The sequence below is a fragment of the Volvox carteri genome (genome assembly GCF_000143455.1).
Source record: "Volvox carteri f. nagariensis unplaced genomic scaffold VOLCAscaffold_13, whole genome shotgun sequence".
Classification (NCBI taxonomy): domain Eukaryota; kingdom Viridiplantae; phylum Chlorophyta; class Chlorophyceae; order Chlamydomonadales; family Volvocaceae; genus Volvox; species Volvox carteri.
In genome coordinates, this window is record NW_003307556.1 from 560,820 (window position 1) to 576,022 (window position 15,203).

Below are 15,203 nucleotides of genomic sequence, written 5' to 3' on the forward strand. Positions count from 1 at the left end.
TCAGTTCAAGCCCTAGTTGGCCGTTTAGTCAACCCTCAGCGGGCACATGTTTGGCATTCTCGCGTGTCTATCGTCCATTCCTTCAGTGGGCGTCCGTCAGCGTTTGTTGAGGGATCCGTCGCGTTTGTGGCCGGTGGGTCAGTCTGTGCGCGGTTGGAGAGCGCTGGTTTGACCTCGTCCTTGTGGTTTTGGCAGCGTTCTGTTTGTTTGCTCTTTTGCCTGTGTAGAGATGGCGTGTCCGCCGTCCTTGCTGCTGGAGTATCGTTTGGAGGTCGTTGAGGCGTTTTGCTTGGGGAGCTTTATTTCGTGTCGCTGTGTGTGCCTGTCTGGCAGCTCTCGCGTCCTTTGTCCCTCTAGCGGCCCGTCGCGTTGCGCTGTTTTGGTGCTCAGTTTGTTTGTTATTTCCGCTAGAGGGGGTATCTTCTCCTTTGGCATTTACCTATGGAGCAACAACTAATGCGAGCTTGCGTAAGTAAGCTGGGTTAGTTGGGCGTAAGGCCCAATGCGTAACTGTTAGACTAACTGTTTCGCAACGGCCCGTGTCCTCAGGGCCGTCATTTATTGCGCGCATTAAGCTGGTTAGCTTATCTTGTTTTTGTTGTTCAGCGCGCGCCCGCCCGCCCGCCCGTTTCTGGCGCAGCCTCGCGTTAGTTCAGTTGCGGTGTCTCTTTCTCCGTTCGTTAGGCCCGTCTTCTTCGGGCCTCTCAGTCCATTTCTCTCTTTCATTCTTTGTAACAGAAAATGGCATTTACCTATGGAGCAACAACTAACGCCTCCATGCCCAAAATGGATGACATATTGTCGTCCTGCAACCTATAATCCTGCCTGCAGGACGGACACTTTTTGTTGAGGACCACCCAAACTTGCGATAGAGCCCTATAAGATGATAGAAGATAGGCGGTGCCTGACGCGACATTGGCCCCCGTTGTCGGCTGGTCGTGTCTAAGGATTACGTCGGAGTACTCACAACATGCATAATAGGCCGGGCGTTCTAGAAGAACATGACGCTCATCTTCCACCTTGTGCAGCGCGCACACCCACAGATCTGCCCATGGGGCTTTCCAGCAAAGGTACGATTCACCAAGAATGGTGCACATCTGCTGGGATAAGCTCCCGGATATGCGGAAGCCAGGCAGCCCCAGCCGATTTTTCGAATGGCAAACCCGCCCAACGCGTGTATTTCGGCATCATGACTCGCCAGGTTGCTTCCCATCCGACGGGAAATCCGATGGACCCGTGCTCAGCCTCGAGTGAGCTCGTGCAGCCATAAGCTGCCGCCTAAAGCCGGTGACGACTGGACCAGTGTTTTTTTTTCGTTTTGGGCCTAGTACCCTAGAGTAATTATCTGGGTGTTTCTTGCGGCTACAATTCCTATTTGTATAGTCGGTGGGGGGGGCCCCCCCCAGACCCCCCCCCTCACGCTCGTGCTGAAGGGCCCGCACTTCATGGTTGCACATAGCTTCTTGGTGTTTTTTGGTGAGCTCGTGGCTTTTTAGTGTGGCCTGCCAGGCATCCATCGTGATTTCCCGCCGCCGGCTGAGGGAGCAGGGACCGCACCGGACACGGTCGTGCACCTCGCCAGCCTCCACATCCGGCGCAACACACTCAGCCCATTCGAACAAAGCTGTCCAGTGCGCCTGGAAGCGACACACTCCCTCGTTCTCCCGCCAGCTCCCATCGCTTTGGCCTTTCAGCACACGCTGTGTTTGCTGGCGCCGCACCTGCTTTTGAATCACCAGCGGCGTGTGCTGCGAAGCACCCACCCTTGAAGGTGGAGGTGGTGCCGTGGCGACATCTTGGGGCGGCGGCCCTTCCTCGTCAGAATCAAGCTGGTCAGCATCTGAGTCGCTGATTGCTGCAGTAGTCTGTGGCCGCTTCGCCGGGGGATCCTCAACCTCGCTCAAATCGCTGGCTTCACTGACTTCAAGAGCGGCAACTGCGGCATGCCTATCCTTGTCTTCTGTATTATCTAATTCTTCTTCTTCTTAATGTTTGGGGCATTGCGTCTGCGGAGTTTCTGAGCCGTTTGCTTTGGTCAAGAATGAACGAATGCCCCGTCAGGGAACGAGCCGAAACTTGACCAGGTCTGCGGAAACTTTTCGTAATCGGGAGGCCCTTTGCGGAAAGGCTGCGGAAACTGCGGAAAGCTGCGAAAACTATAAAATGAATATGTAACGATGTTTTTTAGCTCTTCTCAGTGTGGCGATAACATGGACAGTCTGAAACCAGCTTGTGGCAGTGCGGTTCTGTCCGGTGGGATCTAGAATCTGGTGGATTCCAATCGTGCTCGAAGGTAGAGCCATCTAAACGTATTACTGGGGGTGGCGGGGGCCAAGCGATCAACTATTGTGTGCCCACACCCTTGACGGTGTTCACCCTGCCCCCTTCAAGCAGCCCGCCTCTCTTTGAACCCTGAGACCCCAGGCCTGAGCAGCCCTATCGTATACCACCCCCATAGTGTTGTTGGCTGATGGATTGCTCTGGGATGCTCAGAAATTGCCACTCGTATGTTACATGGGTCTCCCTGTCCGTTGCGGAGCAGTGACATGTCTGCATGCCTACTCCACATACCCGTCCGGCATGTCTGCATGCCTCACGGACAAGTCTATGCTGACTGTGCATTAATCCAGTAATCGTCCAAACAATATGAATTCAAAATAAAAAAATCAAAAGGAATAAAAAAGGCGAGAGGGCTAAAGTATCTAAAAATGGCACCGCACAACGATAACTGCAACGACGTGGCTCTGTTCAACTTCAACCACGTTTACGGACATTGTGGAATCAGTTATCAAAAACCCTTCTTCTGAGCAGAAACACAGTCAATCTTTATGACTTCGGCAGCCCCCAGGTCGGGGCCAGTGGTTGTTGACATTTGACTTAATCTAATAACTCCAAAGTGTAAAACGCAGTCTTTAAATGGCAAACGCATGCCTGGAATCTGTTTTTCAATTTCCGCCGTACAGCAAACGCGGAAATGCGGATTCTCTTTCCGCATTTCCGCCAATCTGGGCTTCGCTGCGGAAAGCGTGACGAAACCTATTTCCGCAGGTTTCCGTTTCCGCAGGTTTCCGTTTCGGCTCGTTCCCTGTGCCCCGTTGACCTAAGTTGAATGCAACAGCGGGCCGTCTCATGGTGATATCATCAAATATCTTATATATAAATAGTGTACAAGCTCCAAATGTTCAGCGTTATATGTGCAGAAGGCATTTGTGCAGATTCCATTTCTTCCAGGCTCAGACCCCCATTTATTCCCAAAAAAGTTAATATATTACCAAGAAAAAAAACACTGGACTCGACCTCCGGAATGGGCCTGCTTGCAAGCTAGCCAACAAGGATACCAAACATCATAGTTCATAGCTGCTAGGAACCGGAACATCATAGCCGCCCATCCGGTGTCGAACCCGCTGTGCAGTGCCATATATAGCGATTTCTTGACGCAACGTGCGATGGGCAATGGGCCGGGCTGTTTGACAAACGTGTTCGAGAAGCCAATAACAACCTTCTGAGCCCAGAAGTAAAGCAACGTACATAATAAGGAGGTAGGGATCCGAGGGTTCCTCTTTCTGGGAATCGATCTGGCTTATCGAGCGTTTGTATGTATTGACGATATATGTCGTACTGTACGATAGGTCCTACATGCGAGGTTCCATCACGCATACATGTCCCGTCGACGAACGCTTCCATGATCCAAACCCTACGAACCTGATATTCCACCACGTAGGAGTACAAGGAGCCCTGTTTCGTTGGCCGACTCGTGTCCACCGCAGCAGCGCCAAACGTTTGAAGCATGGCCGTGAGGTCGCCATCAACCGCATCCCATACAGTGGCGCCGGGGTCCGTCCACTCCGAACCCACCAACACACTGTCAATCATAACTGCTGCACCGCTAGGGGTCAGTGCGAGTTTACCCGAACCAAGGAGAGTGATGACCGGGGGTAGGGTGTCTTTGATGTACACTGGCTGCTGCTGTGAGACCGCTGTAGATGCGGTTGAAGCACCACTGCCGCCAGACATGATGGCACCCAGGATACCGAAGGATCCAGAATCAGGACCTGCCAGAGATGAACGAGCGTACGACAGCGGGTCGACAATGGTGAGGCTGCCGTCAGGTGAGACGACGGTCATATCGCCCGCAGGAGTGTACGTGACGGTCAATGTGGAGGGGTCAACTCCAGGAATGGCATTAGATGCGGCGCTAACAGCGGTGTCGGCGGATAAGGAGGTTGAACCACCTGCGACGCTCTGGAGCGCGGTGCTCAAAGCTACCAGGGTGCTGTTGCAGACACCCCGAATCGAGCAGGCGGAAAGCGAAGGGCACCAAAACTCCCCATCGGCGGTTCTGCATTGCGGTTTGACAGCAACAGCCCGGTAACGCGGGATGGCGGCGGTAGCACGGGAATTGACGGCACTGTATGAAAGTAGGTACATCTGGGTCACAGCGTTTATAGAACTGCTGTTGAGCGTCGGGCCGCCGTTGGGGTAGATGGTCAGCTGGCCAGTGGTGGAGTTGCTGCCTGCTGTGCCGCCAACGCAAGTGAACACCGGCGGCGGTGCCGCCTGGGCCGCTGCCTTTGCTGCGGCCGCAACGGACATTCCGCGCCCTGCTGCCGTACCGACAGTGCCACTGGCTGTGGCCCCCGCCGCATCCAGAGCGTACATCACCTCCTCCAGGTTTGGTATCTGAGCACAGATGCGCACTGTCACTCGTGCATCCACGGCAAAGCCATCGATGGAGTCGTACACGTACACGCCAGGGTCAGAGAAGGTGTCCGCCTCCTGAACCTCCATGTAGGGGTCCCCAATCAACGTAATCACAGGAGGAGAAGAAATTGTAGAGGAGGCTGGGAGGGTCGCAACGGACGTCGAGGAGGATGTCGTGGCGGCTGAAGTGTCGCTGTCTAAATAATCCTCCAGCAGGATGTCAATGGAGGGATCCGCCGTGCTGCCCTCCACATCAGAAGCGGTTAGTCTGGAAGCCAGAGCTGATTCAGTTGTTTCGTCAAGCGACACTGCAGTCACCTGTTACAACGGCACAGAGGCGCCATCATTCGAGCAAATAGCAGAGCGATGATGCAGGAAGTTCCACCTCGCATAGATGGAGCATGCTTCAAGCAAGCAAGGCAGCAGGTGGTGTGATCTGCAGTAGCGGCGCAGGTGCATATATAGAGACCCACATAGAAAACAACTAATCCTTGGCGATATTGTTCGTAAGCTTGCAGATAGGCGCTGGAGCACCATAATTGAGCGGCCTGCAGGCGGCAGCAACACCACTGCAGTTGGCCCCAAAGCCCTGCCCACCTGTACTGTTGAGTCATACAGGCCAGGATACGCCTCATCCTGCAGTATGGTCGCCGGTGAGTTTATGATCCGGAAGTAAAACCTCTCCAGGGCAGCCATCATGACGGCGGAGCGGTTCGTCGTCCTGGCCCAGTCGGTGAAGTACACCTGAGGGACGTTCAGTGGTTTTGGGCGGCGGCATGCAGCACGCACCCGCGAAGTAATAAATTTAGCAATTTATCATGGATTTATCATGGATTTATCGGATTTATCATGGATTTATCATGGATTTATCATGGATTTATCATGGATTTATCATGGATTATCATGGATTTATCATGGATTAATCATGGATTATCATGGATTTATCATGGATTCATCATGGATTTATCATGGATTTATCATGAATTTATCATGGATTTATCATGGATTTATCATGGATTTATCATGGATTTACCATGGAAGGAGCAACAATGCAATGGCCTCTGGTTAAGATGACAAATTTCTGGATTGATGTGGTAAACGGCAGCTGTTTTAAGGAGCCCCTCCCATCATGGCTTTGTGCGTGTCTTCGTCCAACATGAGCTACCGATGCAATGTTCGTTAGATGTCCCAGATTCCAGCGTACCTTGAACGACAGCATGACAGTGCCTGGCGAGTCGCTGTTGCTGTGGGACCCTGTGGCAACAGGGATTAAGGAGACGGCGATGTTATCGATGGATGTCAGGCCGGCCCGCGATGCCAGCAGCGCCCGGTAGTCCGCCAGCATGGTTTCGGGGCCTCCGGGGTACGAGGTCATTGAAGCGGCGGACAGCGTCAGGTTGAGCGATACCACAGGGTTGACTGCCGGGTCCAACTCTGAGGACGACGCTGAGGAAAGCGGAAAGGGCGGGCGGGCATACAAGGAGAGCGAAAGAACTAATGAGGGCGGTTTGGTTAAATCAGGCTCATATATCATGCCATGCAATGATCTATATGAATGAATCTATACACGATTTCTTTTACAGTCCTACCTATTAGACGACGACCCTGTCTATAGGTCATAAAACGATTAACAGGCGCAGGAAACCTACCATTTGTTGTAGCTGCTGGCCGCTCTTGAGATGACTGGTTATGCGCTTTATTAGTGCGTAAACGTATTGGCGGATGGAGTGCACCGTTCTGCTCGACAGATTGTAGTATCCTAGGTATATATCCTGGCCCTTGCCGTCCTTTTCTGATAAGAAAGGAACCATAAAACACAGCACCTCCACACTAGCTAAGTCCCGTTATCGTGCTCTCGCCTGTCGGCTCACCCAGAGTGTCGAGTTTGGCCACGTCCATGGCCGTAACCCAGAACCGTGAGAGACGTAGTGAGCCATTCAGTGCAGGGCTTCGTACTGAGAGCAGAGCCCGGTACGTGTCCGAGTCATTGAGCAGAACCGGTACCTGGTAGGACTGGTTGTAGATCGAGAAGCTGCCTGTGAACAGGGCACTATCGGGCGGCATAATAATCTGGGCCAGGCAGGCCATCCAGCATGGGTGTCGTATCATCCTGGGTGCCTCACGGTATCTGACATCCGCAGATCAGTACTTTTCTGTGTCCGTGATACTTTTCTGTGTTAGTGGCTAGCCAAGGCGAGGGTCGATGTACACAACACACGGGTTATCACAATAAGTGCACAGCTGCGGACCAAATGGCTATTAACTTGCTCATATTGCCCATGTTTGTGTCTGTATGTTAGTCCCGCCGACCGCTCATGAATCGTGTGTGGCAGCCAAGCAACGTCACAACCGCCGCAACTGCCGCCTATTGGCATGTATAGCTATGCGAGAATGGTCGAGAGCGCAGCACGAGAGCCTACTTTAATCAGCTGCATTTATTAATGGCTTGCCACTCTCTCAGTGACCAGGAGTGGTCGGTGTAGCTTCCGTGGGCGGTGGTACCCCACCAACTCATGGGGCTTTCAACAGGGGCAAACAGATCATAACAGCCTATGATAGGGTCCTGTTGAAAGCCCAGTGAGTTGCCAGGGAGTATCCCCCTTTGATTCCGCTAACATATATACAGACCTTGAAAGGCAATAACCTGGGGCTCCTTGGCCAGCAGCAGCAGCTCCTGCAATAATGTGCTGTTGCCGTCTGGGAAGTCATCAGTGTTGTTCAGCGGTGGAGCAGCACCAGAACCAGAACCAGAACCAGAACCAGAACCAGAATCAGAATCAGAACCAGAACCAGAACCAGAACCAGAACCAGAACCAGAACCAGAACCAGAACCAGAACCAGAACCAGAACCAGAACCAGAACCAGAACCAGAACCAGAACCAGAACCAGAACCAGAACCAGAACCAGAACCAGAACCAGAACCAGAACCAGAACCAGAACCAGAACCAGAACCAGAACCAGAACCAGAACCAGAACCAGAACCAGAACCAGAACCACCAGCGCCACCAGCGCCACCAGCGCCACCAGCACCACCAGAGTTACCAGCACCACCAGCGCCACCAGCGCCACCAGCGCCACCAGAGTTACCAGCGCCACCAGCACCACCAGATTTACCAGCGTTACCAGAGCCACCAGAGCCACCAGTGTTACCAGCGCCACCAGCACCACCAGAGTTACCAGCTTTACCAGCACCACCAGCTTTACCAGCGCCACCAGCTTTACCAGCGCCACCAGCATTACCAGCGCCACCAGCGTTACCAGCGCCACCAGCATTACCAGCGCCACCAGCACCACCAGCGTTACCAGCGCCACCAGCGTTACCAGCGCCACCAGCACCACCAGCGTTACCAGCGCCACCAGCGTTACCAGCGCCACCAGTGTTACCAGCACCACCAGCATTACCAGCGCCACCAGCACCACCAGCACCACCAGCGCCACCAGCACCACCAGCGCCACCAGTGTTACCAGCGCCACCAGCACCACCAGTGTTACCAGCGCCACCAGCGCCACCAGCACCACCAGAGTTACCAGCGCCACCAGCACCACCAGAGTTACCAGTGTTACCAGCACCACCAGTGTTACCAGCGCCACCAGCGCCACCAGCGCCATTAGCACCATCAGCACCACCAGCGCCACCAGTGCCATCAGTGCCACAAGCACCACCAGCACCACAAGCACCACCAGCATGCTGCGGAAGACTCCCGTTGCCAGCGGCTGGCAACGGCGGGCACGCGTTACAGAAGAGCATTATTGGCCGAAACAACGCAGGCTGTGAACAGCTTAAGGCGCCTGAGGTAATGCCATCAGCGAAGCTATCATGGTATATGGCCCTGTGGTGGCTGTTCGCTCTGGTAAGGTGGATGATAGACCTGACTTGATATCATCGAGCTACATGGTGACAAGGAGGACCCTGTGAGAACCGTCGTACAGTCCGGTACAGTACAGTACACCACCAAAGTTAGGCATGCGCTAAAGTGCATTTCCAGCATCTCGAGAGGCCTTTTCAGCGGCCATCTATATATAGTGGCATTTTCATCAGCCAGCTACTACATGGCCCTTCAGGACATGCACATTACAGACTATTTCATGTCACAACGTTCTAATTTTGCGTATATGAGTAACGTATGAACTCGTTTGACTGCGTCCAGGCGCAGCCGTACATACTGCCGTACATACTCCTGTAGCAAGGAGCAGGGACTGCCTTCCCATCCAACACTCCTCACCCATATTGTTGCCCTCCTCCTGGGCATCGAAAACCTGGATCTCATACTGTGTCCCTCGCAGGCTGCCCGGGTATGCGTTGTCGATGTACTCAACAAGCGCTGATGGCACCAGTGTCAGCACCACACTCAGACCCGGGTCCGACTGCCACACCTGCCCATCCACCGTGTAGACTGGCATTTCCACAGTCGCCTGCCTGCCTTGCTGCACCATGAACGTCGTGTTGGCCCGCACAGCAACCGAAGATGCGGCGGTGGTGGAGCAGCTGCCTGACGCACCTGCCGCCGCGCCGCCGATGACATCAAGGAAGCACGCTGCAGCGAGCGACCGTGGCAGGTCCAGCTGTGAGGGTGTAGCAACATGTTCACAGCCTGGTGGGGCGGTTGGCGGTGGTGGTGGCGATGGCGGTGGTAGTGATGGTGGTGGTGATGGTGGTGGTAGTGGTGGTGGTCGTGGTGGTGATGGTGGTGGTGGTGATGGTGGTGGTAGTGGTGGTGGCGATGGCGGTGGTAGTGATGGTGGTGGTGATGGTGGTGGTAGTGGTGGTGGTCGTGGTGGTGATGGTGGTGGTGGTGGTCGTGGTGGTGGTGGTGGTGGTAGTGATGGTGGTGGTGGTGGTGGTGGCGGTGGTGGTGGTTGTGGTGGCGGCTGCATCGCGGGTGATGTTTGGGATGATTGAGAGCTTCCTTGGGTTTGTCCAGGGCTACGCCACTGAGTGCAGTTATAACCTGTTTGAGCACAACAGACATGCAGACTTCTTTGCAAGGGAGGACCGGTTCACGTATGAGGGAAGTATGGTAGTTATAACTGTATTGTGTATGATATGTGTCTTAAACTGTATTGTATGATGTGTGGGACAGGGGGCCATATCTTCACCCTGCGGCCGCTCCCCGGCAAAGCCCTGCCTTCCCCGGTATTTCGGGGCACCCTCATCTAGTCACCCTAGTCAACTTCTCAGTGGATCGCTCAGGTTCCGCACCCACCACCGGCATCCAACGGAATCTGCCGGATCGACGGTGACTCAACTCCATTCCTGGCCAGCTCGCAAGTCAACTTTATCCCAGGTCACCACCGTCCATCGACTAGTTGCACTTTATCTTCCCCCTTCGGAAGGATTTTCGACCCTGACAGGTCTCAATCCCGGGATCTCCCGGGGGCATTGGTGCGTGCTCTACCAGTAGTGCCTAACCTAGTATTGTGTATGTATGTATGGTGCCAATGTTAGAAGTAAACACGCCTGTAAATGATTCATACACCGTGCCCTGGCATAATAGGTATGGAGGGTCTCCACCTTATGCAGTACTAGTAAGGCATGATCTATTGATGATAAAAAGTAGCAGTGATCAAATGGAATGTCTCTGTGCCTGAAAAAACTAAAGACGGCTAGGCGCATGTGAGGCCGGCACATGACGTGACGTGGATTGGTCACCCACTGCCCGAGGGTAGGCGAAGGTAGGCACAGGCTGGTAAATGTGGTCGTAAGGGCCCGAGACGGATCCCTTCAAAGGGGGAGGAATGCAGTAGCCGGTACACTGTACGGCTACAAATACGCGCTAAGCGCTCCACCGGCATCTCGAGAGACCTCTTCAGCGGCCAGCTACTATAGACTCGGATGAAGAACTTGGGACTCGACAATGGCCACCAGCAAGCAAGTATTTTGTTTGTTTACTCAGGTATACATGTATATTATATTATATTATATAGTAATATTATATTATATTCATTTTTATATTTATATATTTATATTATATTATATTTTTATTTTATTTTATTTTATTTTATATTATATTATATTATATTATATTATATTATATTATATTATATTATATTATATTATATTATATTATATTATATTATATTATATTATATTATATTATATATGTCTGCGACCCCATTTGTATATGTGCTGCCAGATGGTCCATAGGCGACCCCAGACAACATCGCCTACAGTAGGCAGTCGTGGCGGCCAATTAATAACGACCCTAGACGAGCGGCGGCCGGGGCAACATCCCAATGTGCGTGTTACATCCTGCCTCTCATCAAGAAAGGGCTTTTGACCTGATGACACACGCAGTCAGCAATAATAATATCAGTAAGGTTACTACACAATCGCTCATCATTACGGCATTAGCAATACTCATTTACTGTTGCTCCTCATCATTCCTAAAACCCTAAAACCCTAATACCTGCTCAGCAAACTACTGTATGTGTGAACGCGATCTGCTTATTATACTGTGCACTTGTAGCTAGATAGTCAATGACGAAGCTTACCGAGGTTTGTACCATTGATAGAGATGGACATCCGTTGTACAAACCACCCAGTGGGGTCCTCTCCACATAAATCCCGATTGTAGGATAGATTACTGTATGTACACATGCACGCATATCATCACCATGCATGTGCACATCCAGGCAATCCGCACGCATGGTTACATACAGGGAAGTGAGCGAGCATGGTGATGCATAACATTACTCATTTAACATCAACATCCCGTCGGCGGTAAAAGTATGGTCTATAGACAATGTGTTTATGTATTAACTATTTTCAGGCCCTTATGCTATAACATGGCTATACCTCTTTGCACACACGATCTATAAATAAACCCGACCAGCTCATCAGCCTGATGACAACTTGTTTGAAACCTCGAAGTTTGTCGCTTAAGCAATGAATCTATAACTAATTACATGGCGGCAATATCTATACCACGAGTTCAGAAAAGTACCGATCGGCGGATGCAGATCTCGTGATATGCCCAGAATACAACACCGACCCTAATTTTAACCAGGGCACGGCAGACGATAGGCGATAGAGAATTCTACAGATACGCGCCCAGGTGCGTGCTTTTCCATTACGTAATAAACTCGTATAATTATACCCTGCGTTCCGTGACGGGGCGGACCGCCGCCGGCGGCTGTAGTAGCTGGTACACAGTACGGCATACATGTCAACTACAAACACGCGCGAAGCGCTTCACCAGCATCTCGGGAGGCCTTCCTTTTCAGCGGCCAGCTACTACAGCGGCTGGCATGCATGCATAAGTAAACCCGAACCTCCAACCATGAAGACGTTGAGTAATGTATTTGGAAGCATAGTGCAAGACAGTGCATTTTATTGTCTGCTCTTTCTCTTCCACAAGCAATCAGGCAAACGGGCAGCAACCCTAGCTGTTATATCACGATCGTCGCGATTTTTAAGAAAAGAACCGATCGGTGCATGCAAATCCCGTGATATACCCAGGATACAATCCTAGCTCGCTCATCACTTACAGTGCGCTTAAAGACGTCAAAGATGTGAATGCTTTGGGCACGGTGCCACTAAGGCCGTTGCCAGATAAGTCGAGACTTGTGAGGCTCCTTAGTGCAGTAAAATCAGCCGGTATAGAGCCTGGAGATCCGGTCAGCAGGATAAATAGATAGAGTGAGTGAGTGAGATGAGGGAGTGAGTGAGTGAGTGAGTGAGTGAGTGAGTGAGTGAGTGAGTGAGTGAGTGAGTGAGTGAGTGAGCGAGTGAGTGAGTGAGTGAGTGAGTGAGTGAGTGAGTGAGTGAGTGAGTGAGTGAGTGAGAGAGGTACAATAATGTTATTCGTGCCACAGTGGGGCTCGGTACCGAACGAAGTAAATCAAAAGAACGGCGGTTCCGTCGCAATGTTTGTCATACGTACTCGAGCTGCGAGCATTTGAGATACGACATTTAGGACTATTCACATGAACGTGCTATGGTACACATACAGCAGTAGCTGCGTGGATCGCGGTACGTTGGTATCGATGCAGGATAGAAAGCCGGCAAATTTGCACACTTTAAAGTGTGCGTGTGGCCAATCCTTGCGATTATTGATGACGTGATGAGCTGCAAAAGCGACACGGGCCCTCGCATGGTCGTTGTATCCCAGCATCCCTAGGAGAACCAACCTATACATCTGCACTATTTCCGCTTAGAGTCGAGTCCCAAAAGAAAGCATCTGCATCTGCATGTGCATGTGCATGTATGTGCCGGCTGCAGCCTAAGCAAAGTCATCATTATGACATACACGTACAGCAGTAGTGCATCATGTTGCAAGTGGCTGCTGGCTTTCAAGGGCCCAGTCGAGTAAAGCCGTACAGATCTGTACGGACAGCTACTGGCCTGCTGCAGGTCATGCAGAGGCTGCCGCCAGATATGCACCGACCTCGCAAGCCAAAGCCTGTTATGCGCAGAGTCTTCAGCTGGACGAGCTTCGAAAAATCATCAAGCCTGACGGACGCATCTTGCGTTCCTGTAATGGGTACCCACCGGTGCATGTATGTGCATGTCCGGGCAGGACAAAAGAAATGACGAGCAATGAAGTGCTTGCCTGCAAAAGTTTTCAACCTCGTGCCCTTGCTGTATATCAAACACGGCTTGGGCCTTATCTGTGCATTGCACACTGATATGATATACACGCAGGGCAACCTCCCGCTGCAGCTGTCGTACAGTACGGCACGCACATACACGCATCGTCTGCATATGAATATGTGTTAAAGCGCTCTGCCGGCATATTCAGAGGAATTTTCAACGTCCAGCTACTACCTCGTGCCTCAGATCCCAGTTGTCAGCACGTGCAAGCCGTGAGGATGCAAACGAGGCGATTGCAATCATTGTCAAGTTATAACTAACTAACTAACTATCATCTACGTAGTAACGCATCACCATGGGCCGTCATGAAGGATCTCTTCAATCAAAACCACGATGCAGGTACCCCTCTGCAGATTCATAAACAGATTCTCGCTCGCATCGTCAGGGCCAAGAAAAAAAACCACGCATCATCCGCGCCCACATAGCGGCACGACGTAGTTTTGCGCGAAAGCGATGAGCACAGCAGCCTAAGTATCATCGCATACACGCATGCATACATCCATACACACGTCCCCTCGCCTGTTGTGTTGAGAATCTCGAGACTTTTCAACTGAGTGAGAGATAGCAGAGCCGCGTTGATGTGCAGTCCGGTGAAGTTTACGAAGACCAAGCTGGTGAGGAGGTCAAGCCCCGGTTCTAGGTCGCCTGCAACCAAGAAAGGAGCATACAACTTGCACTTGCACTTGAATTTGCGTTCTACTGTTTCGATCAAGGCTGGAGATTCCCTCCATATAGTCAAGTTAAATGACGGGCGCTTGTACTATGAGAGAAGCTGTAGTAGCCGGTACACTGTACGGCACACATAACAGCTACAAGTACGCGCTAAACGCTCCACCGGCATCTCGAGAGGTCTTTTGAGCGGCGGCCAGCTACTACAAAAGCGGTCGGCATAATGAATGTGTGGAAGCAAGCGCATGGCAGAAAGCAAACAAGCACGCACATAGTACTGAATAATGCGATCTACCTAGCTCAGCTGTGTGGTACTAATGGCGCTTGTGGTGGAAAAGGCATCGCGGTTGCCTTGCAGCAGGGCATCAAAGTGCACGGTAACGAAATCTGCAACGGTCCTGCCGTACAACTACATTGATTTATGTTACAGGTTGCGCGGTTCAGTGATTGTTCATCCGATAAAGGATGGGTTACATTCGTACACCTTGGGTGCTAGCAGCAGGTATACCAGAGCAGCAGGAGCGAGGCACTGGTAGCGTATTAACATGCCTGCACGCGTACGCGTCCAGGTGTTCTAATCTAGGCGTATCACGGGATCTGCATCCGTACTTTTCTGTAGCAGTTGCAGTCGTGGTATAACACCATGCATGTACGCGTAACGCTTATCTAGCTTGACAACTTCTAGAAGTAAACGTTGCCTTCCTCTCGAAAGTCCTTTACGTATGCCAGGGAGCGTAAATAGACACTGCTTCTACATGAACGCAGTCCCCGTGCACTGCGTACGGCCGCTGTATGTGCACGTGCAAGGTATGTATGTGCAAGCGCATATGTAAACATGTACACGGCATGCCGGCGGTTAATTAGTTATTTAGTTGAATACGTGCACAGGTGAATAGCGGAGCACGTGTGCACAGCATTGCGCTTCTGTGGCGGCTTTTTTGCCAAATGCAAATGCTACAAACCTTGCTTGTAACAACACTGTTAAGCCAGCAGGTGCTACCGGTCGCAACGCCCGTGCTACACTCTCCCTGCCTGCCGCATACACGCACAACCATTAGACAAACCTGGATCCCATGATGGTGGAATTGAACAATTAGGCTGCATCATGTTAGTAATGTTGATGCCTGTGACGCGCGCTTGTGATGTGGTGGATGGCTGTGTATCGCACTTGATGAAAGGTGTTGAACAAACATTTTTATCCGAAACCGCATATGGAAAGACAGGACAATAGGTCTTATTG

At 51.7% G+C, this 15,203-nt stretch overlaps 1 protein-coding gene across 1 annotated transcript in view; it reads right to left on the minus strand.

Moving 5' to 3' along the window:
• VOLCADRAFT_89514 (uncharacterized protein) overlaps window positions 1–13,200 on the minus strand; it is a gene marked incomplete at both ends in the record, with an annotated part of 25,099 nt that extends 11,899 nt beyond the window's left edge. The window contains 9 exons of the mRNA XM_002949209.1: window positions 1,558–1,748; window positions 3,703–5,019; window positions 5,299–5,445; window positions 5,906–6,147; window positions 6,573–6,737; window positions 7,330–7,398; window positions 8,925–9,122; window positions 9,201–9,650; window positions 13,089–13,200. Coding sequence (XP_002949255.1) covers window positions 1,558–1,748; window positions 3,703–5,019; window positions 5,299–5,445; window positions 5,906–6,147; window positions 6,573–6,737; window positions 7,330–7,398; window positions 8,925–9,122; window positions 9,201–9,650; window positions 13,089–13,200 — 2,891 coding nt within the window. The remainder of the gene's footprint in view (window positions 1–1,557; window positions 1,749–3,702; window positions 5,020–5,298; window positions 5,446–5,905; window positions 6,148–6,572; window positions 6,738–7,329; window positions 7,399–8,924; window positions 9,123–9,200; window positions 9,651–13,088) is intronic.
• Window positions 13,201–15,203: the final 2,003 nt, after the last annotated feature.